The sequence below is a fragment of the Amblyomma americanum genome, chromosome 4 (genome assembly GCF_052857255.1).
Source record: "Amblyomma americanum isolate KBUSLIRL-KWMA chromosome 4, ASM5285725v1, whole genome shotgun sequence".
Classification (NCBI taxonomy): domain Eukaryota; kingdom Metazoa; phylum Arthropoda; class Arachnida; order Ixodida; family Ixodidae; genus Amblyomma; species Amblyomma americanum.
The window spans coordinates 196,679,719-196,705,477 of record NC_135500.1 but is presented as its reverse complement, the minus strand read 5'-3'; the positions used below and the strand labels follow the sequence as shown (position 1 = coordinate 196,705,477).

Genomic DNA, 25,759 nt, shown 5'->3' with positions numbered 1-25,759 from the left:
GACCTAACAAAAATTGTGAAACTCTGTTTCCGTAGCAGAGGAGGTTGCAGGAGGTTAGGGCGACCTAACAAACTGAAAATTAGGTAAGGGAATCAGTAAAAAAAAAGAGTTTGAAAGAGGGTAGGAATTTCAAAAAGTAGTTACCCAAGTACGAAAGCTTATGATTGCATGGGCAGTACGAAAGCTTATGATGGTAGACGTTGTGATTCGAGGAAATAATTTTCTCTGGGCGTTCCTTCTTCATCTTCGTCCCACTTGACACGGCGCATGCGCACAGCTGTGGCAGCTCGGTTTCGCCGGCGCGCCGCGCCGCCGGCAGCAGCAGCTGCTCCGCACCACGTGGCTGGTGACGTGACGAACCACGTGACCAACCACGTGGCAGCGGCCGTGGCTGCGCCGCCACCGTCACGTGCCGCTACAACGCTGAAGGCTCGAATTGCTGCCGTAATGTAGCTATCGCTACAAAAAGGAAGGGCTACAGCCACCCTCGCGCAACTGCCTGATCGATCTTCGGCTGCTGTGAAGTTTAATCCTGCCAAACGCTCTGTAGAAATTGTGCTCTTGCAATACAACGCCAAACCTTGCGCAGTAACGTCGGGATATTATGTGTGCAAAGCACGGATCAGTTTGGCTAGCGCATGTACAGTATAGAGCCAGCATGAAGGGGAACACGGGAGCGCGTGGCCGCACACATTTCGCGATGCGCTGGTCGCCGAGAGCAGGCAATAATTTCTGGCAAAGGTGTACTACATATCCAGCAAGCATGCTCGGTTGCTCTTTCCGCGCATCTGCCTGTTTCCGCCATTCTTGTCGGCTCTCGGCGGTAGTGCTTCGTGAAGCGCGAACGCCACGCGCTCCCGTGTTACCCTTCATACTGCTCCTGTCTGTAAATGTGCTAGCCAAACTGATTACGTCGTCACATTTTTATTTGGGAGAGAAAAGCCACCCTTTCTCACGTCATAACTCAGAACCTTTATTCCTATGCCAGCCTGGCCGAAAAGCTCCGATAACCTAATGTGTGAATCAGTGTTAGCAGCGCATTCGATTTCTATTTTTCTTGGGCCTCTTCAACCGTGGCTAATTAGCCAATAAATCAAACAATAGTTGTTTATTTATAACTAATTGTATACAGTACAGCCACTACACAGGCAGAATCCCAGGACTCGTGCCGGGGTTTAGAAATAGGTTGTTATAACAAATAATGTCAGTGACGCTTCAATAATGTCATTATGGCTAACTGACAACATTCCAAACACAGAACTAGGTTCTCTACGGGGCACGAACTACATTTCGATTACAGAACAGTCTTTCAGCTAGACTGCCGGGAAACTTTAAAAAACGTAGCTGGAAATAGCATCCAGTTAAACCTTTTTCAACATCTGCCCTCTTCGTAGCTTCTGCGCAAAGCCCGCGTGCGTTGCGCCAGCATCAAGAAATGGCACGTGCTGTTATTCTTCGGTAGAGACAGAAAACACCACAAGAAGGCACGTGTGAGAGAAGTCGGCATTGCATATTCAGTTTTGTGCGACGCACTCGACGCGGGAATGACGACTGCTTTCCCGGAGGAGATTATTTCACGGATTGTATCGTGAGAAATAAAATACGAATGAATGAATGAATGAATGAATGAATGAATGAATGAATGAATGAATGAATGAATGAATGAATGAATGAATGAATGCAGGATAGAATATTCGCACGTGTTGCGGGTTTATGCAGCATCACTGGTGGTGTATAAACAGGCCCCACAGGCATTCAGGATTCTCATCAGCCAAGTCAAGTGATTGCACTGAGCAAGCACAGTCATCGGCAAGCGCGATGAACGTTTCCCTGCCGAACCGAAGGTTCACTGCTTTTGACCTCGACCAGTGATTACGAATGTTGGCAAAAAATGCTTTCGCAAGGGCGAGCAAATTGTGGCACTTGCGGAGATTCAGCCGATAAGTTTTGTGCTCCGTGACCGACATATATAGCGACTCGGTATCGCCCACTCAGTGCTGCGCGGTGTTCTTAATATCGCCAACGGTGACTTTTTCGGTCCTGCCCTCGCTAAGGTTAAACGCACCGCCAAGCTTTTAGCTTGCTTGATTGTAGCCTCGATGTAAACATTCTCCGATGACAGCAAATGTCCCCCCCCAATCAGGATATCTATCATCAAGCGCATCCAAACACAGCTGTCAACCTAGAATCGAGGCTCAGAGCGAATAGCTCCACGAAGCTGAACGCAGATACTCGCTTCAGCTGTTGACGGCTCTCAATGACAGATGCAGTGTATATGATTAATGTTTCTAACGCGGCACGCGAACCTCTGATATGACCCTACTGCGACGGCGTGGACTATTCTGTGGCAATTAGGAGCCGTCTAATAAGCTCATTAAGACCTTGTCACTGTTTCTTTGCAGCACCGCAAACGGTGCCACATCCCACGATACTATCTGCACTGCGGCCTCGATATTCCGCCGAGTTTTGGCGCTCGCATGCTTGCGTCCTTGGTTTCAGTAACCAAACAGGCGACCTTGGGCTTCGCGACCTTGCATATTTCGGAATAAAACAGCTCCTTCGTGCGCTCGAGGTGGTGTGGACGTTACTTTTCCCAAGCCCTGCAGACCCTGCTTTTGGTACTGATTACCTTAAAGGTGTAGCATCGTCTATATTAGCGGAAAAGTCCGGTTTTATCCTGTGTCCGGGTGTTAGGAAGACGTTACGCGCGGTTGAAGAGCTTGGCAGCTCGTGCATTCCCCATTGCAGTCACGTGCGCCTTCTTGGTGTCGTTACTGACTCCCGTCTCCAATGGTGACGAGCTGTAGACTCGACTGCCTCATTCCTGGCATCGCTCCTTAATGTAATCCGTAGAATCGCAGGCAAACAGCGGGACAATCATCATTCCTCAACGGTCAGACTTCATGAAGCCTTGGTGGTGGGCCGCATTGTGTACCAACTACCTTTAACATTCCCACCCAATTCTCAGTTTGAGAGTCTTGAAATTTTGCCCCGAAAGAGCCTAAGGGGAGCGCTTGAAGTTCCGCAGGCTGCCGCAAACAATCAAGTTAGATAAACCTCTTAGCCATGTGGCTTCAGAAAGGTTATTAATGCAGCTTGGCCGCTTCGGAGAGTCGGTAGCTGGGCGAGCTCTTCTACAGCCCCTCCGAAAGAGATATGAGTCCCGGGCTTACTGGGCACTGAGCACTTCTAGTGCCCTAGGTCTTAACGTATGGAGGCGAAGCCAGCGGTTAAACCTACCTTGGCCATTTGAAAAAATAGACTGTGCGTTGACCATTCCTCGAGTTCGCTTTAAGCGGAGTACTCCTTTGAGGGATATACGTTTTGAAACACAACATGCTCGCCACCTCCATTTTTTACACTGATGGTTATGTGTACAAGGTCAACAGAGCTAGTGGTGTGGCATTTCATATTCCATGTTTGAATATTTCCTGGTCTGTCTGTCGTACTCGAGTCGTCTCCTTTACAACGGCTGAAATCGTGGCCATTGAAGCGACCTTACGGATGCTAAGGTTTTTCTTGCTCAACCTGTTGTCATCCTGGCATATTCGAAATCTGCCCTTCAAAGGTCAGAGCGCGGGTTCTCCTCTGAAGGGTTGTATCTAAACTCTCTGCGCTTGGTGCACTATCTGCACAGCAAAGGCTACTCCGTGCTTTCCAGTGGGTACCCTCGCACGCAGGTGTGTGTCTTGGGCAACGAGGTGGTGGACTTGCAACCTTGTCCATCTAGAAAACTGCCTCAAGATGTCAAGAAATGCTTGAAAGAAACGGTCCTCAGCCATACCAGTTCCCTGTGGTCTCCACCCAACCAACCAGGTGTGACTAAGGGACTTAAGAGGTCACACGCCAATCACTACACGGCATTCGCACGGGTTCGGCTCTTACCCCAAAGTGGGTGCATGCGACGGGCCTCGTATCGCATCCGCTGTGTCTTTAACGTGGTGTGTGCGGTAGTAGAACATTATTTCATCTGCTGCCTAGATTTAAACGCGGAAAGGTGCGCTCTACTCGATTCCATCAAGAGGGCACCGCACGCTTCATTTCAAGACCTTGCTTACCCGCGCGGACACCACACATGTAGAAAGGAGGCCCTCTAAAATACCTTCGAGTCTGTGACCTGGACTCCAGATGGTGACAGCTACGGTCGATGACTACTCTGGAGATTGTGTGGAGGCCAACGTAGCCTGCTGATCTCAACTAACGTCTATGTGTCGCTACGGTGGAGCAATTGCCGGCAGAACGTTTGCAAGGCTAATCCTACCGGTAGCAAAAGCAATCTCAACCTCACATAAAGTGACCACTCGCCATTCCTAACTTTATGCGTGTCGTAGTGATAAAGTGACAGTTATGCACGTGCGCCCTACAGAGGCGGTGATGTGTTGGTGCTGTGTGGAGTTTAATGTCCCGAAGCCACACGTGGGCTGTATGGTGTATGGGGGGGGGGGGGGGGGGGGGCAAGTATATAGTGGAGGCCTCCTGATTGATTGCGACGAGCTGGGCGGTTCTTTAGCATGCGCTGGCATCGCACGGCGCAGTGCCGTCTTGCATTCAACTTGTATCGAAATGCGGTTGCCGCGGCCGGTACTCGATCCAGCGATCTTGGGTTCAGAAACGGAGCGCCGCAGCCACTGAGCCGCTCTGCGACGGGTCCCCGCAAAGGCGTCACTGTGGTCCGCGGGCGCATTGTGCGCCACCCGCTCACTTTCTGGGTGGGATCGCGGGATTTGATTGCGGCCACGTCACTGCTCGGTTCAGCTGTTCACCGTGAATGATACAGTTACTGCGCCTTTCCTTTCGCCTGTAATGCGAAAGCCCCGAGGGTAAAATAAACGAAATGAAATAACTGTTCCATCGCCTTCGTACGTAGCTTCCATCCGGGGTGGATCAGTGGTTAGCGCGCTGGGCTGCTGACGTCCAACAAGCGTCTCCTCGGTCTGGGGATGACCAACACCTTTGGGGAGTTACGAGAAGCTCATCTTAACAATCAATACTTGCGCCTAAGCAAAACACCTGCGGGGACCCGCCTTCTAACCCGCTTACACATTTCCTACGCAACACATACAGAAGAACGGGTCCGCATCCCTGAAGCCTGGCGCTTTGCACTCCAGGTGCGACCCCTTCCGAAGAACATGACTGCAGACACCCATGATGGTCGCCGTCTCGCGCGGGCGGAGGCTATTTCTCAACAATATGGCCACAAGCCAGGTGTCTTCTATGTGGATGCGGCCGGCCCACACCATGGGGGTTGGTACACGGCGGCCGTCATCCACCAAAACACTACAGTTCAGGGCCTTACTTTCCGTGCCCCAAACATTACATTTGCGGAAGAGATCGCCATTGCACTGGCCGCCGCAGATCCAGAGTCCCGAGTCATTATTACGGACTCCAGGGGCGCCTGCCGCAATATTGAGCAAGGGTACATTCCAGACCGTGCTTTCAAAATTCTCCACGCATGCGATTACACAGGGTTTCCGACCCATCGTACCATCGTGTGGGCTCCGGCTCATGCGGGTCTTGAGGGGAACGAGGCAGCCGACGCTGCCGCCCGCGCGCTTACTCACCGGGCGTCGCCTCATCTGCAGCCTGATCCGGAATTCAATTTCAATCCGGCCATCACCTTTAAAGAGATCACCTCTCTTTATCAAAATTTTCATGGTCTCTATCCCCCTCCCTGTAAAGGCCTCACCAGGGTGGAGGAGCGCTGGCTTCTCCGCCTCTATACCAATACTGTACTGTGCCCGGCAGTACTTAAGCACTTCAATTCTTCTTTCTCGGGCGCGTGCCCACACTGTGAGGAGGAGTTTTCGGACACCTACCACATGGTGTGGGCATGCCCTTCCAATCCTGCCTACCCACCCCACCTCCACCCCACTCGAGAGGCCTGGGAAGCTGCCCTGCGCGGCTGCTCCGAACTCCATGCCCAACAGGCATTGGTAGCTAGAGCCCGAGCCGCTGCGGAAGCTACAGGGATCCCGGACTAGGGCTCCCTCCTAGTGTTTGTAAGGGACGGGCCCTTCCGGCTCGCCCCATCGACCTCTCACTGTAAATAGAAATAAAAGTTTTCCTCCTCCTCCTCCTGGGCTGCTGAGCCGGAGGTCCTGCATTGTCAGTGCACACACATATATATCTAAGACGGTTTCCACAGTATGGCGTACGCCAGAGTTAAAGTACGCGTTGTTACTTACCCATCTATTCATTTTCCTTCTCCCTATGCTGCCCGACAGTTTAGGTCTGAGCAGTTTGTGCTACGGATTTAGGTGGAAAGCGCATTTCATTTCCATCACATCCACACGTGTGCAGGCGCGCGGGTGCATTGTATTCGTTGCGTCGAAACTTGGGTGCCTCTTCGCGAGCGTGTACGTCAACGGAGGTGGCAGCAGCTTTAGGCAGACAACGGCGAAATCGGTGAGGGGGGGGGGGGGGGGGGGCGTAGTGCTCGCGCACTGAAAGTTTTTTTACTGGTCTTGTAACATGCGAAACATACGCACGCAGACACGCACGATATGAACACGATGAGGCGCTAAATATAAAGTTAACACGACGAGAGGTTTGGATATAACTGCCGCTGCTTGCGGCGCAAGCTGAGGCACGACGTTATGGCAAGACGGCTTGCTTTGTTTTGATCATCATAGTTTTCCCAAATCTGAGTGAACCACTCTTGGTCCTCTGCTCTAGACGTGGAGAGGAACGCCGTAGCGATTGCAACGCGCAATGCCAGCCGCACGTTCGCAGCTCTCTGACGACAGCTGTCGTATATCAGCCCATCTAAAAACATCCCGAGCCCGGAGATTTGAACTGCTGAGAAAACGCCCTCACCGAAGCACGAAACAAGTCTGGCGTCAAAATGCAGTCCGCGGTGAGAGCAATGTGACGAGTTAGCTTTTCAGATGGCTCGGAGAAAACACCGAGTATAAAAAAAAAGAGGGGGGGGGGGGGGGGAGCAGCTGCTAGCAAGCTACGCAAACTGAATGCCAAGCATCTTCGCAAGAGGAGGTTCTGCATTGCCGCCGTAGTGTCAAAAGCTCTGGCAAAGTACACATATACCTGTATTTGCAGCGCTGTTTCCCTGCCTCTGTGTAGGAATTTGTGAGATATGGCGCGTGAAGGCATGCACAGTATGAAAGACATGCGGACAATGCGACGCTGGCTATTCCGATCTCGATGGGGCTGTGCAACAAGTGCGAGGGCAGTCTATAATACCACCCTGAGCGTAGAGCACGTCAAGAGCGCATTTCGCTTCAACTAAGTCAGTCCTTAGTTGAGCACTTGCGGTACTAAATAAGCGAGGAGCAAGACACAACTGCATTCGCTGTCCTGTACAGACTTTTAATTTCTTCTCGTGATTTATCTGTGTTCATTGAGTGCGTCGGGAGAATTTCACTGATTGAGTTGATGTCATATGCTATCCGCTGTGGTAGTCGATGCGCTAACGTGCTGGTGGCATCGACATCAGTGACGACCGCATTGCAACAGCGAACGAAAGGCCGATGCAAAACAGCGCGCTTTAAAATAGATTCGCCAAGACGTCGGCAGCTGTGTTCGCGGCGCCTTCAAGCAACCATCACTCGGGGAATGAGCCGGGATCGAAAAGTTTTCCATACCTGTTGGCGGTCGCGTTGCTTCTGGCGTCCATATCCGGATCCGTCGGTGTCGAAGTGTGGTCCGCAAGCGATTTTTCCCACTTCTCCGTCGGGCACGCGCGCTCACCACCGCACCAAGCACCGGTCTGGGGAGGGACGAAAACAGCTGCTGTGAGTCCAGCCGTGCGCTAGACGCAGGATCTCCCTAGTCTCTCTCCCCTCCTTTACCTCCTCCTCACTCAGCGCGGTTGGGAGAGGATGGAGTGCCCAACCGTCTCGCTCTCCACAGTCTACGTCGCTTTCGCGCTTCTTTTCCCTCTCTTCTTCTTCTCCCCGGTTTTTATTTTTTTCCCCCCTCAGTTCATTCCTTTCTGTCGTTTCCACCTCCTCGGTCGCATTCGTAGGGCCAATCGTTTGCTGACGCAGACTGACCTTGCTTCTCGCAGTCGCAATTCGGAGTGGCGAGGGCGAAGAACAATTGCGTCACGCGACGGAGTGTGCCACTGGTCAGCTGACTCGTTCGAGAAGGAGGAGGCGAGACTTGGAGGAGGAAGGAAAAAGACGCGTCGTCGTTCGGGGTTTGCGGAAGCTGGCTGTTTTCGCGGCTGCCGCTGTTGTCCGTCCGTTCTGTTCCGCCCGGGGTGTTAATTAGCTCGGCTAACCAGCGTCGATCGCTTCCGGCTTTCGCGCAGTCACCACACGGACGGTATCGGTTTCCTCGCCACTCATCGATTATTTATCTCGCTATAACGTTCAAACGCGATACAAATCGGTGTTTGTGTGTGTTCAGCTTCTCACGCTGTGTCCGCTTAGCGCTCATGAGACGAAGAAGACACAAAAAACTCCTATACTTCCCGCTAGCCCCCGCAAGAGCAAAGCGGTGTCACCGACAGTGTTACCGCAGCTCACACGAAAACTTTCACAAGTCCCTCCTTACCGCACTACCGTGTGGTGCGTTTAGGCGGAAGCACTCATACGCTCACCAACACCGACCACAAATCTTGCCCTCTTTGGATTTTGCGCCTTCGCCTGGCAACAGCGACGCAACGCTAGGTTAAAAAAGCAATGAAATTAATATTCACGCCTGGGAGCGAACTCGCGGCGACGCGAAAAGATAAGCTTCGCAGGCCACTGCGCGAGGGCACTAGGCTATCTGCGCATCCTGACAAGTTTTGTGTTAAACTTCAACCCACTCTCCACGTGCTTTCGCACTACAATCGGTTTAGCCAAGTTAAAACCCTGACACTTGTTTTCTGTGCCGGGCTTTGTGGCGAATGAAAACTGTGGAGAGATTATGCGTAGGAGAACAGTGTTGATTGATTGGGTGGCCGTTGGGCGAAGGGGTGACGGAGGTGACTGCACTTACCGGCATCCCTAGGGTCAGTGGCCGAGAAGGTGTCAGAAGCCCACTAGGGTAACCTGTCGTCATGTCCGCTTCAAAGCACCTTGGACTCTGCAACACGGTTCGCGCACTGTAGTGGTACACTCGAATCAGCCTATCTGACGTTAGTCGGAAAGAAGCACATGAGCCTAAACTTGTTTCGCGCTCGATGTTTCCTTCCTTCTGGAGGTTTCTTTTCCTCCTGTATGGTGTCGATGGTATCGTTTATCCTCGTGGTAACTTAACCGAAGCAGTTCATCCACGCGACGGCTCGTGGTGCACCCCCTATAACGGCTCATGGCAAAAAAAAAAAAAAAAAATCCCGGGGACACTTGATTGCTTTTTGTGTTGCCACTGCGATAGCATTACAAGCTGTTCATACCTTTACCGCAAGCCAATGGGTGAATTTTATGACAGACGCGCCATTTTTTTTCCCATGAGCTTTCTATACTATCGCATTAAAACAAGCATTTCACTAGTATATATGGGCCTGTGAAACTCTGTCACATCGGCTCGCATGCACACCAACGTTAGACTCCGTCAGTTATGCATGCGCAGCGACACACAATACTACGTCAGCTGTGGACTTAAATCTGCTCCTCCGTCGTGATAACTTTTTACGCTCTCTGCTTCACTGTTACACTGCAAATGCTTGCTATCTTCTGCGTCTGTGTCCCGCAACTGAGGCTGCACGGAGCGAGATGCTCGGAGGGGCCCCACCATTCAGAGTGAGCAGCAATAACGCATACGAGCTTTGTCAGGGCCTGCAAGCACCAACTTTACATGTGCGCGAAACGCATAATCTGGCCCCTTTAGCGTGAATACCCAACAGCCGACTGCGCAAACTAAGGTACTCAAGGGATATGGATATCTTCCTGTCCCCAGAGGCAGCGCATCCTCTTCAGAACCTAGCAAAAGTCGCTTCGTAAGCGTTAATCAAAGCATACTTCTCGGGTATGCGCGTTATTATGCACTTGCTCAAAAAAAAAAATGCAGCCGTAAGTCTAACAGCTCATTAACTTCTTCCAGTCTCTGCACTACTGGTCTTTGTGCCTTCAGGAACACGCAGCAACGCCTCGTAACGCATATTTAGTTAAGTAAATGCGCGACAGCTAGAATACACATTTACAACAAAACTACTCCGATAGTGAAGCTCCAGAAACTTGGGAGATATCTAGCCGCTTGGAGCAGGAAGCTGATTCAAGCCAAGCAGCCAAATTAGAAAGCTGCGCAGAGCAGCACACATTGCAATACAATTCATGAAGAGACAATTCCGCGCACTCTTTTGCGATTGGAATGCGTTATTCGCCGACACGGTTGACTGCCCAACGGTTTCGCCATTCCTCTGCGCACTTGCGCATAAATCCTAAGTGACATGTGCCTGCCCCCATCAAAATGACATTCATGTTGTAAATGGGATCTTGTGTTTTTGTTTTTGTTCTGCTTTATCATTTAGCGTCCTGTATCTTGTTTGCTGATTTTTCTGTTTTTGAATTTGTTGAATTGTATTGTCCACTGCTGCCTAAGTCCTGATAATAAGGCTGGCAGTACCTGTAAAATAAATAAAACTAAAATAGATGACTGCATGGCAGTACAGAGGGTACTCTGACCTCCAATGGCACCTAGGATGCAGAACTGATGCGTTTGTTTGTTTTTTTTTAAATGCCGTCAAAGGCATAGTCGTGTCTTTTACTATGGACACTGGTTCTCGAGCCAAGCTCCATAAAACCAGCCATCCGTAATAACGAATCGCGGAGAACGACAAACCTAATCACAAAAAAAACGCTATGAAGTTCTGCGGTTTATTGTGGTGGCCACTAAAGTTGAAATTGGACACAATTTTAGGATCTATAGGCCCATTAGCTTAGTCGTCATTATGTTTGGTTTGGTTTATGGTTTATGGGGGTTTAGCGTCCCAAAGCGACTCAGGCTATGAGGGACGCCGTGGTGACGGGCTCCGGAAGTTTCGACCACCTGGGGTTCTTTAACGTGCACTGATATCGCACAGTACACGGGCCTCTAGAATTTCGCCTCCATCGAAATTCGACCGCCGCGGCCGGGATCCAACCCGCGTCTATTATGTTTGGAATAATATGGTACAACTTGACGCACCCAGCGGTCGGTGATACCCTTGATGACGTCCCGTGGCTAAATGACATAACTCCTACTACGACTATGCACATCCCATGAACTGCCACGCTACTACATACCAGCACTAAGTTTGCTGACAGCTGCTAAATGTGGCTGTCTACGTGGCGCAAGCTGCAGAGAGTTTTCTTCACAGCCATTATTGTTTTACGGAAAACGGTAAGGCGCGTTGGCTGGGCAACTCGGCACTGTAAAGTATGAAACTGCAAAAGGAAAACGCCATTATACAGTCATTTGTACTTTTTCACTGCATGCCTACAGTGTCCTGCACTCGAAATGGAAAAAGTGAAACACCTGGTTGGGATAGTAGAGATTTTGCACTCATCATCGTTCACATTGATGCGACAAAAATACATGGGCCCTAAATATCTCTGTAGTTTCTCCTTGTCCATTGTTCGGACAGCGAGGTCCCATATTAACGAGGAGTGAATACACTGACAAAGTTTGGTCCCCAGAAAAACTGTCCACAATTCGAGTCGTCCATATTACCGGGGGTTGCACTATCGAGGCACGACTGTATTTGCATTTTAATGCGTGTGAGGGCTGCCGAAAATACACATGAACGCTGTGGAGGTCTACACCCTTCCGCCATCTTGTGTCGCTTAGTGCGTAATCTCTCGTGACACAGCGAAGCGACCATTTTTGATGGCGAATTAGACGAAAACTTCTAGGTTCATTTCTGCTCCCAAATTGATTGTTTATCATTAGGATTCTAGCTTGTCTTACCTGTGTTGTTTCATGCCGTAACCTAAAATACCCTTAACCCCTTAATCACTGGTCGCTGTGGCTCTGTGGATGTATGACATACAGCTGTTAAGCATGAACTCGAGGGTTTGACACCGGCAGAGGTGGCCGTGTTTCGAAGGAGGCGAAATGCAGAAATTCGCGCGTTTACTGTGATTAGGTGGACGTTAAAAAAAAATCCTATGCAGTCGAAATCAATCCGCAGTTCTTCTCTACGACGGGCTCGTAGCCAAGGCTGTTGCTTTCACACGCAAAAACCTAATTCATTTCTTTCTTTCTTTCTTTTTTTTTACAGCGACCTGCTTCTTCATTTATCAGAATAACCGAAGCGTGTGCGAAACACATGAAACTTTTGTGGCACGTGAGAGCATCGATTAAGGGCGTCATACAAGCGCAGCCGCATCATGACTCACGAACAGAACCGGATGATGCTAACAAAAATAAACGTGCCTTTGTTTTGACTGGCGTTAAACATTGACTCCAATCACGTTACTTTTATGAAGACGGTTCGGTTTATGGGAGTTTAACGTCCCAAAGCGACTCAGGCTATGAGGGACGCCGTAGTGGAGGGCTCCGGAAATTTCGACTACCTGAGTTTCTTTAGCGTGCACTGACATCGCACAGTACACGGGCCTCTAGAATTTCGCCTCCATCGAAATTCGACCGCCGCAACCGGGATCGAACCGACGTCTTTCGGGTCAGCAGCCGAGCGCCATAACCACTGAGCCACCGCGGCGGCTTTTATGAAGACGTGTACCGACTTTGTAGATAGAGCCAGTGTTTAAACATACAGAATGCAGACTAAACTTGTGTCACGAAAAGAAAAGCAAAACGATACAAAAAAACACGACCGGCACCTTGTCATGCCTGATTTGAAGCCAGACATTACGCAGCACTGGGGTCACTTGCATGTGCTCAGATATTCAAACAGCGCCGATGCCTTATTTTCCTGCCGTTCACGCATTTGCCATAGCCTTGTGGACTGCTAGGCACGCCTGTAGAGCGGTTAATCCTGGACCAGCCCTCGCCTTTATCTGCTTTTTACGACGTGGGCCGTTATACGCAAAAAGTCCACTCCGTGCCTTCGCTTGGATGAGGTCCGTAGAACTTGGCACCGATCCAAGCGGCCAAGCTGGTGGCTGAGTGGTGGCGCTTCTAAAGAATGGAGATGGGTTGGTAGGCAGACCCCGAGCTATTGGCGGTGGCTGGTGAACCCATGGGCTTCATTTGCTGAGGCTTCACACGCCGTGGGAGGGAGGGGGGAGGGGGGGCTTCACATGCCGCCATATTGAGGGATGTCGCTCATACTACTAACGCAGTGAAAAAACCCAGAAAGAAGGGAGACTCGAGGAGACCGACGCGCCACCATCGACGTAGAGGTGACCGAGGTTTATGGCTAGCGACGAAGGCCGCGCAGCGCCACTTGGATGAAACTTTCGATCAAATGTTTTTTTTTCTTTCTCGACAGTATGCACGCCGGACCTCGTTATAACGAAACGGTTTATAACGATATAATGGATGTAGCGAAGGAATGACGATTTCCCTTGGAAGCTCGGTCAACACGGGCTATAACGAAACTACGGCTATAACGAAGTAAGCTCCGGGCCCCTCAGCTAGGTCATAAAGAGGTTCAACTGTATTTAAAGAAGTCCAGCTTTAAGTCAAAGTACGATTATCCGCCGCGGTGGCAGCCAAAAGTCACGGGTTCACTCCCGATCATGGCGGTCACATTTCAGTACATATGATATGCGAATACGCTCGTGTATCGATATTTCGACGCACTTTAGAGAATCCACGGTTGTATAAATTAATCTCGAGCCTTCCATTATGACGGGCTTCATACAAAAAAAAAATGTGGCTGTGTCACGTAAAAGTTCATTAATCAGTTAATCACTCAATCTGAAATGTCAAGTAAAAATCGCGAAAGACTTAGAGAAATATGGCGACATTTAGCGAAGAGCTTGGCTTCCTGAGTTCGTTACTTGGTAGAGACGGAGCTCCGATGCCCGAGATATAAATGGTTTCTAAAAACTCCATATCTTGCTCAAGTGGATTACCAACAAGCAACTCTGCTGAATAGAGAAATCAGCGCCATGGTTTCGCGTGCCTAGCGTTTTCTTCTATCTTTCTTGAAAACCTGGGAACAGATGTTACGGCATTATTTTCTAACGAGTCCCATTACATTATTTCGCCCCTCTGCCATTGGTGGCTGATATTTTAACGTGAGTACTGCTATTGTGGAAGCAATATCACTCGCCGGCTCACCAATGTCAATGAGAGAGAGAGAGAGAGAGAGAGAGAGAGAGAGAGAGAGAGAGAGAGAGAGAGAGAGAGAGAGAGAGAGAGAGAGAAGAATGGAACGGAAAAGTATGCTTGCAAAGTGCGACTCCAGGCCTAGTGAGTTCAGAGATTTTTAACGTGCGTTTAATTCTGCATGCTACTCTAAACGAACACCGGCGGACTGATGGATGCACACGTTTGATAGGTTCGAATTAATTCATCCGCTTTCGTCATTTCGTTGCGAGTTTCACCGTGACGTCAGTCACACGAAACTAATTAACGTTACTCCACGTTACACGGAGTAACACGGGGCACCTGGCCGTTAGTTTTGCCATTTACAAGTTTTGTGAGCCGCTACATACAGCTTGGCTTATGTGTGTGTATCTGCGCGCGCGCGCGCGCGCACACACACACACACACACACACACACACACACACACACACACACACACACACACACACACACACACACACACACACACACACACACACACACACACACACACACACACACACACACACACACACACACACACACACACACACACACACACACACACACACACACACACACACACACACACACACACACACACACACACACACACACACGCACGCACTCAATGCGGGGGCAGTTCCCGGCGGCTCATTAAGTAAAGGACACCGCGCGCGGAGTTGCCGATCGAATGGATTCTCTATACGTGGTGTTTTGAAGCAGGAAATAAAAGAAAGCGCTATTTTTCTTCAGCTCTGTCTCTGATAGGCTGCATGGTTGCGAAAGCTAGAGTTGGCACCATCGAATCGCTAGCGCCGAGTTTTTAAAACGCTTCACACTATTCCAAAACAAATTGCGATAGGTCACCGTTTGCCACAAGCGCCACGAACCGTTTGCGAAAAGCTTCGCCTCCTTATCTGTTTATTTCATTTATTTACTTCAGATACCTACCTTTCGTCCAGAGGCGTTACTGATGGCTAATTCGACGCGAAAACGACTAGTACAAAATGACAACGTAACAAATCAGAATATAGAGAGTCATTAAGTACGTAGTGCCTTTGTCAAAAACTCAGAGCCCAGGGGATTTGCTTCTAAGCTGTGTAGGGGAGGGGTGGGGTGGGGGGTTCTGTAGCATTTGTGGAAGTCGTACTCACTGGAGGGGACAGTAACAAAAATCTTCTGCCCTTCAAGAAATTTCTATCACTAAGGATGCATCACAATGGCTCGGAAGCAAGCCCCCTGGGCTCTAAACTTTTCACAAAGAGTGTCCCTCACAGGGGAAATTAAGAGGTAAGAGCAGCAAAGAGACTAGAAACAGGTGATCTACGCAGTAAGACGGCTGTGCTTATGTAGTCTAACGTGCGTTCACGCTATTGAAAATTCAGTAAAATGAGATAACATGGGATTGTAACTACAATACACAGAAAACGCTTCAGTCATGGTTGTTGCGTACTCAAGCGCTGTCACCGTTGAGGCCAGATTTAGCTTACTCAACGCTTCGCGTTTTGGACAAGGAAAAATAGTGCCTCGATAGACGCTCGAGTCCTGAGTGATCGGAGTCGTCGATAATTGCGTGTTTCGTATTTCAAACTGCCGCTTCGGGACTTAGTATACAAATCGTGTTTTTTTTCCTCTCCTTTGCCCGGGCCGATATTAACCTGCCACGCGCGTCTGACTGACAGGAATAATTTGTTGCGGTCGAAATACGCTTCAATTAACGTGCCAGCTTGCGAGTGTGGTCCGAGTGGATCACCGCCGTCGTGTTTTGAGGAAAACGGTATTAATAATTGGGTGCATTGCAGATATCGATACGCGGTCGCGCGCCCACCCTCAAGGTCTCGCAGCCATGCGCCAACGTCGCACGTGGATGCATTTCCTTAAAGGTGTATCGAGCGGCGCGCGAGGAGAAATGGCCTTTGTTCTTTTTTATCATGCCTGGGCCGGGAACGCGATCTTTATTTGGCGCAAGATGTCTTGCAGGTAATATTATAAAATGAAGGTCAAAAATGCGGGTATTAGCCGGACTCATGCAGCCATTAATGGCTTTTCTACGGGTGTATTTGCATTTAGGTATTAAATCCGCGCTAAAATAAGCGGCTTATCGCAGTGACTTTGCGAGACCTTGTCGCGTTCATCGGAATGCTTGAAGCGAGAAATTAAGAAATGCGATTACAGAGAATTTTATCGATTGCGCTAATCAATCAGCCGACTTGCTAATCCATGGTAAAAAGGCGCTTACAAGGCACACCTAACCCAGTTTTTGCTCTTTTTTTTTTTAAACTCGGCTTGAAACATTGGAAACGCCACGAGTAATTAGACGCGGAAAAATACTGCGCCGGGCGCTATTTGGCTCGTACCTACGTTTTGCCATTAGCGCCAGAATGGGGGCAACTGTGAAGTCGCCTGTCTCGGACAGCCGAACGCACTATCTTTGTCAAAAAGGCCTGCGCCATTGCGTGAATCACCAGGCTTGTTGGCTGCTTTCAAATGCCCTTCAGAATACGCAGGGCTCTGGGACTTGCTGCTAAGCGCCTCGAGAACTCAAAAGCACTTCTAGTGCCCCACCTGATTTGGCGCATATGCTATGACGTACCGCGTACCGTGTATATTCGCCAGCAGGCATGTGAGGCAAACACGTCTTTGGCGGGTGAAAAAATAATAAAATGTTTCCAGTTATTGTCACTACGTGCCGCACATCTGAACATCGACGCACTATATACGCCAGTTGTCGCGGCTGCAACTCTACTTAATAACGGCAGGATATCAGCTGCGGCAATACCTGCGGGAACGTTGCATATGTGACGAAGGCACCGACAGCTGCCTTGTGGCCAAATCGTGGCTCTCGCGGCGCCCAGATCGTTTTGATTTCGATCAGTGATGTTGAAAATGTAGGACTGTTGGCGCAGTCTCTTCTTTGCAGCACTCGACTGCGCTTGCCTGCCGCGTTTTTACCGGTCAACGCTTGTGCTGATTACACACTTGGCACCGTGCATTTTACTCCCAACAGCCAGTAACGAAAATCAAAATGGCCTACAGAAGCGCTCGGTTTATCATTACCATCAGCAGAGGTAGCAGCAGCTGCATATGAAACAAACACCGCGACTGTTGTATGCACACTGGGAACATTTGAATTCTCTTTCCGAAAAAAATATCGTGTATACTTCTGAAGCACTGTAACTTGGCCGAGTTGCTTCTCCCTTGACATAGTTACGACAGCACATAAGTTTAAATTCTTTGAAGTTCGTGACAATCGCTGCGTATGCATTATCCTGGACAATTTCTCCCTGCAGAAAAAGGAAGGAAATTTCCTTATCGGTGACAATGGGACGGAATGCTTCGGAATACACGGTCACAAGCCTGCTGCCTACTGTGCAGGCTGCCGAAGACAGCGGAACGCACTGCCACACATGTCGGCTGAGCGTGAAGAGATCTGCATGGTCGGCGTTCGGTTTCGGTTTACCTTCCCTCCGTCGCCTTATGCGCATATCGCAACTATGTCAGGTATCGTGTACACCTGTATCATCAAGATGCCAACACAGTCACAGTGCAAGTGGCCGAGATGTGCAGGTCCCATACGTACCGAGTGCAAAGGCGGCGGCTTCCATCACTCACTCATCCATCGCCGACGTTGACTTCACGCTCAGACACCTCCACAGCAGCACCGGCATCGACAGAGCGCAACGCAGGCCGACCGACGTCACCTCGGCAAGTTGCCATACCGCACCATCGCGAACCTCACCCGGCTCCCAGATCTCCGAGATACGGCTGCAGACACACTCTCCCCGAGCACAATCTGTCAGTCGATCTATGGCATCCCCCTGGTGCAGACTTGAGAGAGACTTGACCGGAATGAATCCCAGCGGGCACGCCTAACGCTGGGGGTTCGTCATTGCAGCACTTAAAGGGGAGGCAACAGTCGGATGGAAGAGTGCCTCAGAAGCTCTGTGAGAGAAAGAGCGAGCCTATCGGCGCGTGGAGAGGTGAAGAGGAAAAGAAAGAAAACAAAAAAAGCAACCGAGGAAAGAGCGGGGAGGCCAACTCCACGCACGCGCTTGTGTGTGTTCCGGGCGGAAAGCTGACGAAATCGTCGCTGCGCGGCTGCTGCTGTTGCAGGTGGCCGCGGTGTGGCCCAGTTTCCACGCCGATGATCATCGGTGAAAGTGGCGAGAGCCTGTAAGCGGGGCCCGCGTTAGCGCGCTGCGGTGTTTCTGTCGGCTCCGCGGCGCGCGCCACTGATCATCGCGGCCTATAGACGCGTGTATAGTCGCACGGTGCCACGCTGTGTCGCCTCACGCGCGCGCGGCTTGCATATCGCTCGTAAACCTCGTAGCGTCCTTGACGCTTCGAGGTATACTGTACTACATCGCGTAAGGTGTAGTTTTACAGGGCGAGGACAGATGGAAAGTAAACTTAAGGTGATAGTTGACGCTTGCTCTGCAGGTACAAGTACTCCTGCTGTTGCGAAGGTGAATGCTGACCCGCGATCCTTTACTATCCGGCTGTGATAAAAAGGTGGCAGGCTAATGTATGCTTCATTTCGGAGCGTTCCTGCGCATATACGTGTGTACTTACCGTGCGCCGACCTCCAGCAATATCCCCACTCGCAATAAACGCGTTGCGCGGTGCCCCGACATCTTAATAGATCGGCTCAATGCTATAGGTTGATTTAATGCCTAAAGGCAAGGAGATGGTAGGTGGCCATGGAAAAATAGTTAGAATCGTATAAGTTGGTAAACATTAGAGAGGTTCAGGCATTTATCGTTTTTTTTTTCTTCATGTGATGAGGATGGCAAGGGTATCATACTCAACAATTCTGGACAGGAGGATTCAAATTTTGAACAGGAAATAGTTTGTGAGCACAATTTTTGCATATACTGTAAGATTGCAGTATAAGAATCAATATATCTGCAGATCTCCCGTGGGTAGGCTTGATTTTTTTGCTATTAACATTTTTGCTATCAACAAAATTGTTCCTCATTGGTTTTCTATGGATGTCTTAACTGCTCGATGCGATCGATGGAAACAGTCCAAAAGAAAGATTTTGTTAAACATAGGAACAATGGACCATTGCCTTCAATATTTACATACCTGTACCTTACACTTTGCCAACAGTCAAAATGTTTGCCCAAGAGTGTTGGACATGATATCAGAAGGAGCGTCGTGTGAACAAAGCCGAGAGTCTCTGAAGCCGAGGAAAGCATAGGGGAATGTTTCTTTTCAGTTATTTGTGGTGTCGATTAATGGGAAGTTAGCAGTCTAACCATTTCTGGCGTGAGAGATAATTGATTAGAAAGTAGAAGAAAAACAACCAGACGGACACCGAAGGGAAGGAGAGGACTGGTGAAGACAGATCTTCGGGAGAAGCTCTCGGTGGAGACAGCCCAGAACAGGAAGACGTGTAGGGCACTCGTCAGAAACAGCGACCCGGCACATACAAATGGGACGAGCTGAAGGAGGAAGTTTAGGTTCGTAAGGGCGGCATTGGCACACGATCTCTCGTCTTGATCGCTAACTATCCGTGGCACTTTCACCGCCATCGGTGCCTCGCGCCGCTCGAAAGTGCCTTTGCAGCGTACGCGACCAGAAGAGGTTCGATTTGTAGCGATAGGCGCAGCGACTACAGTAAGCGCGCAAAGAAAGACAGGGAGTCTGTTCTTGCCACACGACGGATACGCGCCGCGCAACTTTCGAGGCCAACAACAATAGTTGCAGCCATCATCGACTACTTTGGACAAAACGTACGGCATGTACTGCTTATCGCTCTTGGGCGAACGCCTCCTATAACGCAGCCTCAGGCAAGCCCACTACCGTAACGATGTATATTACCAGCAAGACCCCCGCGTGTTGTGCGATGTCAGTGCACGGCGAGGAACCTCAGGAGGTCGAAATTATTCCGGAGCCCTCCACGACGGCGCCTCTTTCTCACTTCCTTCTTTCACTGCCTCCTCCATCCCTTCAGTGCACGTGGAAAATTTACGGGCGGTCAATGCGATTGCTGCGGAGAGGACTGTATTAACATATGGACTCCGATTTCGTGAGCGCATAAACTCGTGGCGCCCTCTTCGCGCAATCACGGAAACTAGCGCGTCGGCAACGGCTTTGTGGCGCCATCTGTGAGCAGTTGAGCAAACTAGTGCCCCGTGGGAAGCTGGTAGTTTAGCACGATGGGAGAAAGGCTGCTTGGCATGCTTTCCAATTCTTTGCAATCATTTGGGATATTGTCCGATGAGTTCAAATAAGATGTCCTGCTTGATCAAGCGTTTGATCAAACGCCATCAAGCGTAGGCTTCAAATAGAGCACACGTGCGCGCTTGGGCTCGCGCGTATGTCCCCGCTTGTTATTGCGTTCGCAAGCGGACGCTCAAAACACTTTCGAACTTGGGCTGGCACGTGCAAGTGCCCGCGTGCTCTTGCGTTTCTACTGTATCGAGCGCGGATCAAAGCATATGAAGGCGATGATCTCCAAACTACAGCTCGAAAGGGTCGCCGTTTAACAGGTGTGGAGAAAAGCTGCGGCAATGTCCGAACGCTATAAAGAAGTGGCAAGCTAATCTAGTCTGTTCGCGCCGCCGCGGGTTTGAATCGCGTTCAAGGCCTTACGTATGATGAGTTCTTTTTCTGCTTTCTCGGAGCCTGTATATTGGAAGATGGACGCCGGGTTTTCGTTCGCAGTGCCGTTTTAATGCTAACGCATTTAATACCCAGGTGGTCGAAATTGTTCCGGAGCGCTCCTCTATGCACATCTTTTCGCCTCCTTCTTTCGCTCCCTCCTCTATCTCTTTAGTGCCCGCGAAAGGTCAAGGGGGTCTAAATTATTCTTTCCTCCTTGAGTTGAGGTTGCTCTAAGCCACTGTCGGGGTTAGTCTTGATTATTCTGCCGGTAATTGCTGCATAGTAGAGGCACTTGAATATGAATTAAATGCCATAGTTTTCGCACAGATCTGTGACCTAGCAGAGCTGCGCCTCCACGCCCACAAACATCAAAAACAGTGATAAACTGTTGCTGTCGTCGTTTGGAGTCCAGATCAATGTTTTGAAGGAGATTGAGAAAACGATAGCCTCTTTCCTATATTAATACTTCCCACGCGGGAAAACAATGTTTTATTTCATTCCCTCCTTCAACCCTTCCCTCACGGTGCAATTCGGGTGTCCTCCATTTAATAATGCTAATTGGTTTCAAAGCCTTGATTCCCGTAGCACTAAGACTGCATGGCTGTCGTCGTCGAAGCGAGTGAGAAAACTCAAAACTGCGTGCCCCTCATTCTCGGAAGTCTAGCAGGTTGGGAACGAGGTAATCGTCGAAAACACGCTGCAGCCATCGAGTCACTCCGTCGCTACAATCTGCAACAAAAACGCTGCAGCAGTCAAACTGCGGAGTGCGTCACATTGAACAAAATATCAACTACAATGCATCAACTATCCCGTATGGTTCCCGATCGTAAGCCGAACCGTAAGCTGCTCGTTCGCATCACGTAGGTCTGGAGGAAGAACGCTTTAGTGGGGAGTGCGCCATTATTGATCACAAGGATTACGCCGATCCTTACAATGAAGAAAAAGCCTCTCAAATTTAATATGAAGTATAGAATTCAATCCGGATCATTATAAATGAGTTATAGGCAGGCAGCGTAGAACGGTGGTTCTTAAAATTAACGTGCAGAAAACCAAACCAAAGTTCAACAGTCTCGCAAAGGAACAGCAGTTCACAATAGGTAGCGATGCTGGAAGTGGTAAGGGAGTACGTCTACCTAGGGCATGTAGTGGCCGCTGATCCGGATCATGAGAGGGAAATAACTAGAAGAATAAGAATGGGGTGGAGCGCATATGGAAGGTTCTCTCAGATCGTGAATGAATCCCTCAAGAGAAAAGTGTACAACAGCTGTATCTTACCGGTACTGACCTATGGGGCAGAAATGTGGAGGCTAACGAAAAGGGTTCAGGTTAAGCTAAGGACAACGCACCGAGCTATGTACAGAAAAATGATGGGTATCATTAAGAGACTGGAAGCGGGCAGAGTGGGTGAGGGAACAAAGGCGTGTTAATGACATCGTAATCAAGAGGAAGAAATGGGCTTGGGCAGGGCATGTCATGCGAAGGCAAGATAACCGCTGGTCCTTAAGAGTAACGGAGTGGATTCCAAGAGAAGGCAAGCGTAGCAGGGGGCGGCAGAAAGTTAGGTGGGCGGATGAGATTAAGTTTGCGGGGATACGGTGGCCGCAGCTTGAAAAGAACAGGGTTAATTGGAGAGGTATTTGAGAGGGCTTTGCCCTGCAGTGGGCGTAGTCAGGCGGCTGATGATGATGATGAGTTCGATGTCTGGAAGCTGTATTGAACGCTCTCATGTGTCAAAGATACGAAAATACTGATTTCCTCAAAAATATCTGATGCGGCTATGAGCCTGTGCTTCAAAATAGCGGAGGTGTTCCCACCCTACCAAAGGAACTCGACCGAGGCATAGAGAGGTACCGATATCGGTTTCAGTTATTCACATCCATGGGCGGTAAGAATTTTTATTCTTTTCTCCTGCTTTCATTCTCGAATGTCGTGCCTCTGAAGACAACAATTGCCGTCGGCGGGTTTGCGCAGATTTATTTCCTCGACAAGCGCGTCGACGGAGTCACCAAATGAAAACAGGTCGGCCGTAAAATGACTTGCGCGCTATTCGCATACCACCACGAATGTTTCTGTTGCCTCATTTTCTTTTTGCGCCACAGGGGACGTAGCCGACACTCTTCCCGGGCACCGCCTTCATCTCACGCATGTAACTTTGTAAATATAAAGAGCTTTCTTCTATTTCTGTATTCGTAAGGAGCGTCGTAGTTGCCTCGTAATTGCAGAAAATTGTTCCCTGCCTGAGGCCATCGTCGTCTTCTTGGCCGGTGATCAAAAAAAAAAAAGAAGTAAAAAAAGGCCGACCGCAGGCGCCCGCGGTTCCGCTGAATATGAGTTCTTGTGAAGCTACCGCGATTCATCAGCGCGAAGGGAAGGATGGAAGGGGAATTTTGATCGTGTACGCAAGCTCGGCTTGCCCCTTTTGGATCCACTTGGCGCCCTTGGCGGGCGTTTCGAACTTGCCCAACCGCGAGGAATGCTCGTAACGCAATGAGTACTTTCTTCTTTCCTTTGCTGTACACTCTACAATCTTCGCCAAGAAATCCCGTGGGTGTTCTATGGCTTAATCCTTCTCTTGCAGTTTCAAGGAGATCCGACAACAATCTAGGATCTCACATGTCGGGCCTCTGCCACGGAGTGTCGTAAACGAACCGTTTTTCTCAGATTAGATCATTCAAGGGGCATTGTGGAATGCTCGTGGCTTAAAAAAAAAAATAAAACAGCGTCAGCTCTACCATCAATACCGAAATGAAATGCCTATTGGTTTTGGGAATAAAGACTGGGAAGAATGCGCGCTACAGAAAAAAGAACTTAAGAAAAATTGGCTGTTTCGTTGCCATGTCTCAAAAAAGCTTTCTAAATTCTCATTGTTTACAAAATCTGCGGTCGTTGCACCTGCATGGGAAAAACTGTACGATGGGTACTACCATACAACAGAGAAGTATTTTGAGCGTACATTATGAGGTATATGTGTAACAGGAGCCTAGTGGCACATACCCACTGAAAACAATCGGGAGGTGTATAGTGTTATGAACGGGATGCACACCAGCCGAAGAGGATTAAAGCGAAGATTCCATCGATCGGGATAACCACGCGATAGTGAAAATTTCGACAGGTCGTTTGACCTCATGAGGACCCCACGAAAAAAAAAAAAGATGTGCGGGGAACCTTTCCCACACTCTTCAGGAGGGGGAAAGAGATGACCTTCCCTTTGTCTGGCTCCTTGCAATACGCGACCGACGGTGGACAGGACGACGGAAGGAAGATGGCACCGGCGCCTTTCAGCAATTAACCGTGTCGTGACAAGTGCCATCCCAACCGGAGAGAGAGAGAGAGCCCGCCGAGGTTGTAGCCACGGCGCCGCACCTACGTTTGGATGGACACGTGCAGCTTGGAGCGAAGCAGCAGCGGACCTCCGAATCCTCCTCGCCCGTTCCCACGGTGCCTCCGCGTGCTATGTACTGTGTCACTCTCCCGATCTGTGCCTCGTGTGGAGTCGGCCACCACATGGCGAGAGGGCGGAGCCTAAGTGTACTTAACAGGCGACCTCCGGGACAACGATCGCTGTGGACCTTGGCGACAAGGCTCATCCGGTCGATCGACGCTATGAACTCTTAATTCGTGACTGCTTGTTCTTTCTTTCGTAAAATATGTAAATAAGTTTCTTCAAAGTGCCAGGAAACCTGTTTGTATTTTCGTTGTCCCAAATGTCAGCTTCCATTCTTCCTCATCCCTTCTCCGGCCAAACAACGCTACTCTGCATCACAACAACGGGTCATGCTACCCCCTGTCCCGTAACAACTGGTGCCATCGGTGGGATGCTGCTATCCGAGTTATAACAACAGGAATAGCAGGGCAAACAGCAGGACACAATTTTAACAAGGGAAAAAGACAAAGGCAAGCGATTGCACGCTCGGTTCAGTATCGCTGGGTTGGGCTATTAAAATCATGGGAGTGGATGTTAGCAAGGCAATACCTTATGCTTCGTCTACTACTTCTTGTGGAAGCTTCCATATAACGTGAGGTATACGCCATCAAGGCCGTCTTCTTCTTCGCCGTCTACTTGTTTTGTAGCGATAGCTACATTACGGTAGCATTTCGAGCCTTCAGCGCCGCCGCGCTCTCACGTGGTGCGGAGCAACTGCCGGTGGCGCGGCGCCGTGGCTGATAACGTGGTTGGTCACGTGACCAGCCACGTGGTGCGGAGCAGCCGCTGCTGCCGGCGGCGCGGCGCGCCGGCGAAACTGAGCTGCCACAGCTGTGCGCATGCGCAGTATCAAGTGGGACGAAGATGAAGGAACGCCCAGCGAAACGGAGCGGCGAAAGACTGACTTTGCAATTCAACTGAGCAAGTTCCGCTCGGCCAGCTGTAGCTATAGCGTCTTTCCAGGTTTAACCAGAACTAAACGACCGCCAATTTTTCAATGCCCGTCTGAATAATAGGGTATTGTATCTTCCTCTTCATCTGGGTAAAATTGTGCACAGGACATTAGAAAAGTGCGGATGTTGGAGAGATTAATGGTCAAAAATTTAAAGAGAGTTTAATTTCTGCGCGTCAAAGGCACACCTAGATCCCACTGAGGAGGGGGGGGGGGAGGATTCATCCCGACAACCTGTGGTTCTTACGCTTGCACCGAAAGATCAGTACATAAGCGTTTTGGCATCCTGCCTCTGTCAACATGCAGCCGATGTGGCCCGCAATAGAATATCCGCCCCCTAGCAGTGGCTATAGCAGCATCTTGCTATAGTCACTGGGTTATCGCGGCGCCCAGTCAATAAGGTAGAATGAGAAAAAAAGCGAACGAATCCCACAAAACTAACGAACAACATCGATATCGAGCCTGCACGAAGAAGAGAAGAAAAATAAGGTAGAACACTGGACATGCGTTGAGAACCCTATCTACGAACGCGCAGTTCATAAACGCGAGAAACTGGACAAGAAAGGGGCTTTCTGCTCGAGAGTTGTTGGAGAGGAGTCGCCGCGCAAGGGGCAGTTGCGCAAGGCCACGTCAGCGGCGGGGA

The 25,759-nt window shown here is 49.8% G+C and overlaps 1 protein-coding gene across 2 annotated transcripts in view; it reads right to left on the bottom strand.

The window, feature by feature from the left end:
* Positions 1 to 18,058, bottom strand: part of v (Tryptophan 2,3-dioxygenase vermilion) — a 48,720-nt gene extending 30,662 nt beyond the window's left edge. The window contains exons 1-3 of one of the 2 annotated variants that reach the window (XM_077662828.1): positions 17,709 to 18,058; positions 8,947 to 9,033; positions 7,602 to 7,726 (exon numbers count right to left, since the gene is read on the bottom strand). In XM_077662828.1, the coding sequence (XP_077518954.1) occupies positions 7,602 to 7,726; positions 8,947 to 9,009 (188 nt within the window). In that variant the 5' untranslated portion in view covers positions 9,010 to 9,033; positions 17,709 to 18,058. Of the gene's footprint in view, positions 1 to 7,601; positions 7,727 to 8,946; positions 9,034 to 11,171; positions 11,195 to 17,708 lie in introns of those variants that run through there. The other variant, XM_077662829.1, reaches the window with a different exon arrangement.
* Between the last annotated feature and the right edge of the window lie 7,701 nt (positions 18,059 to 25,759).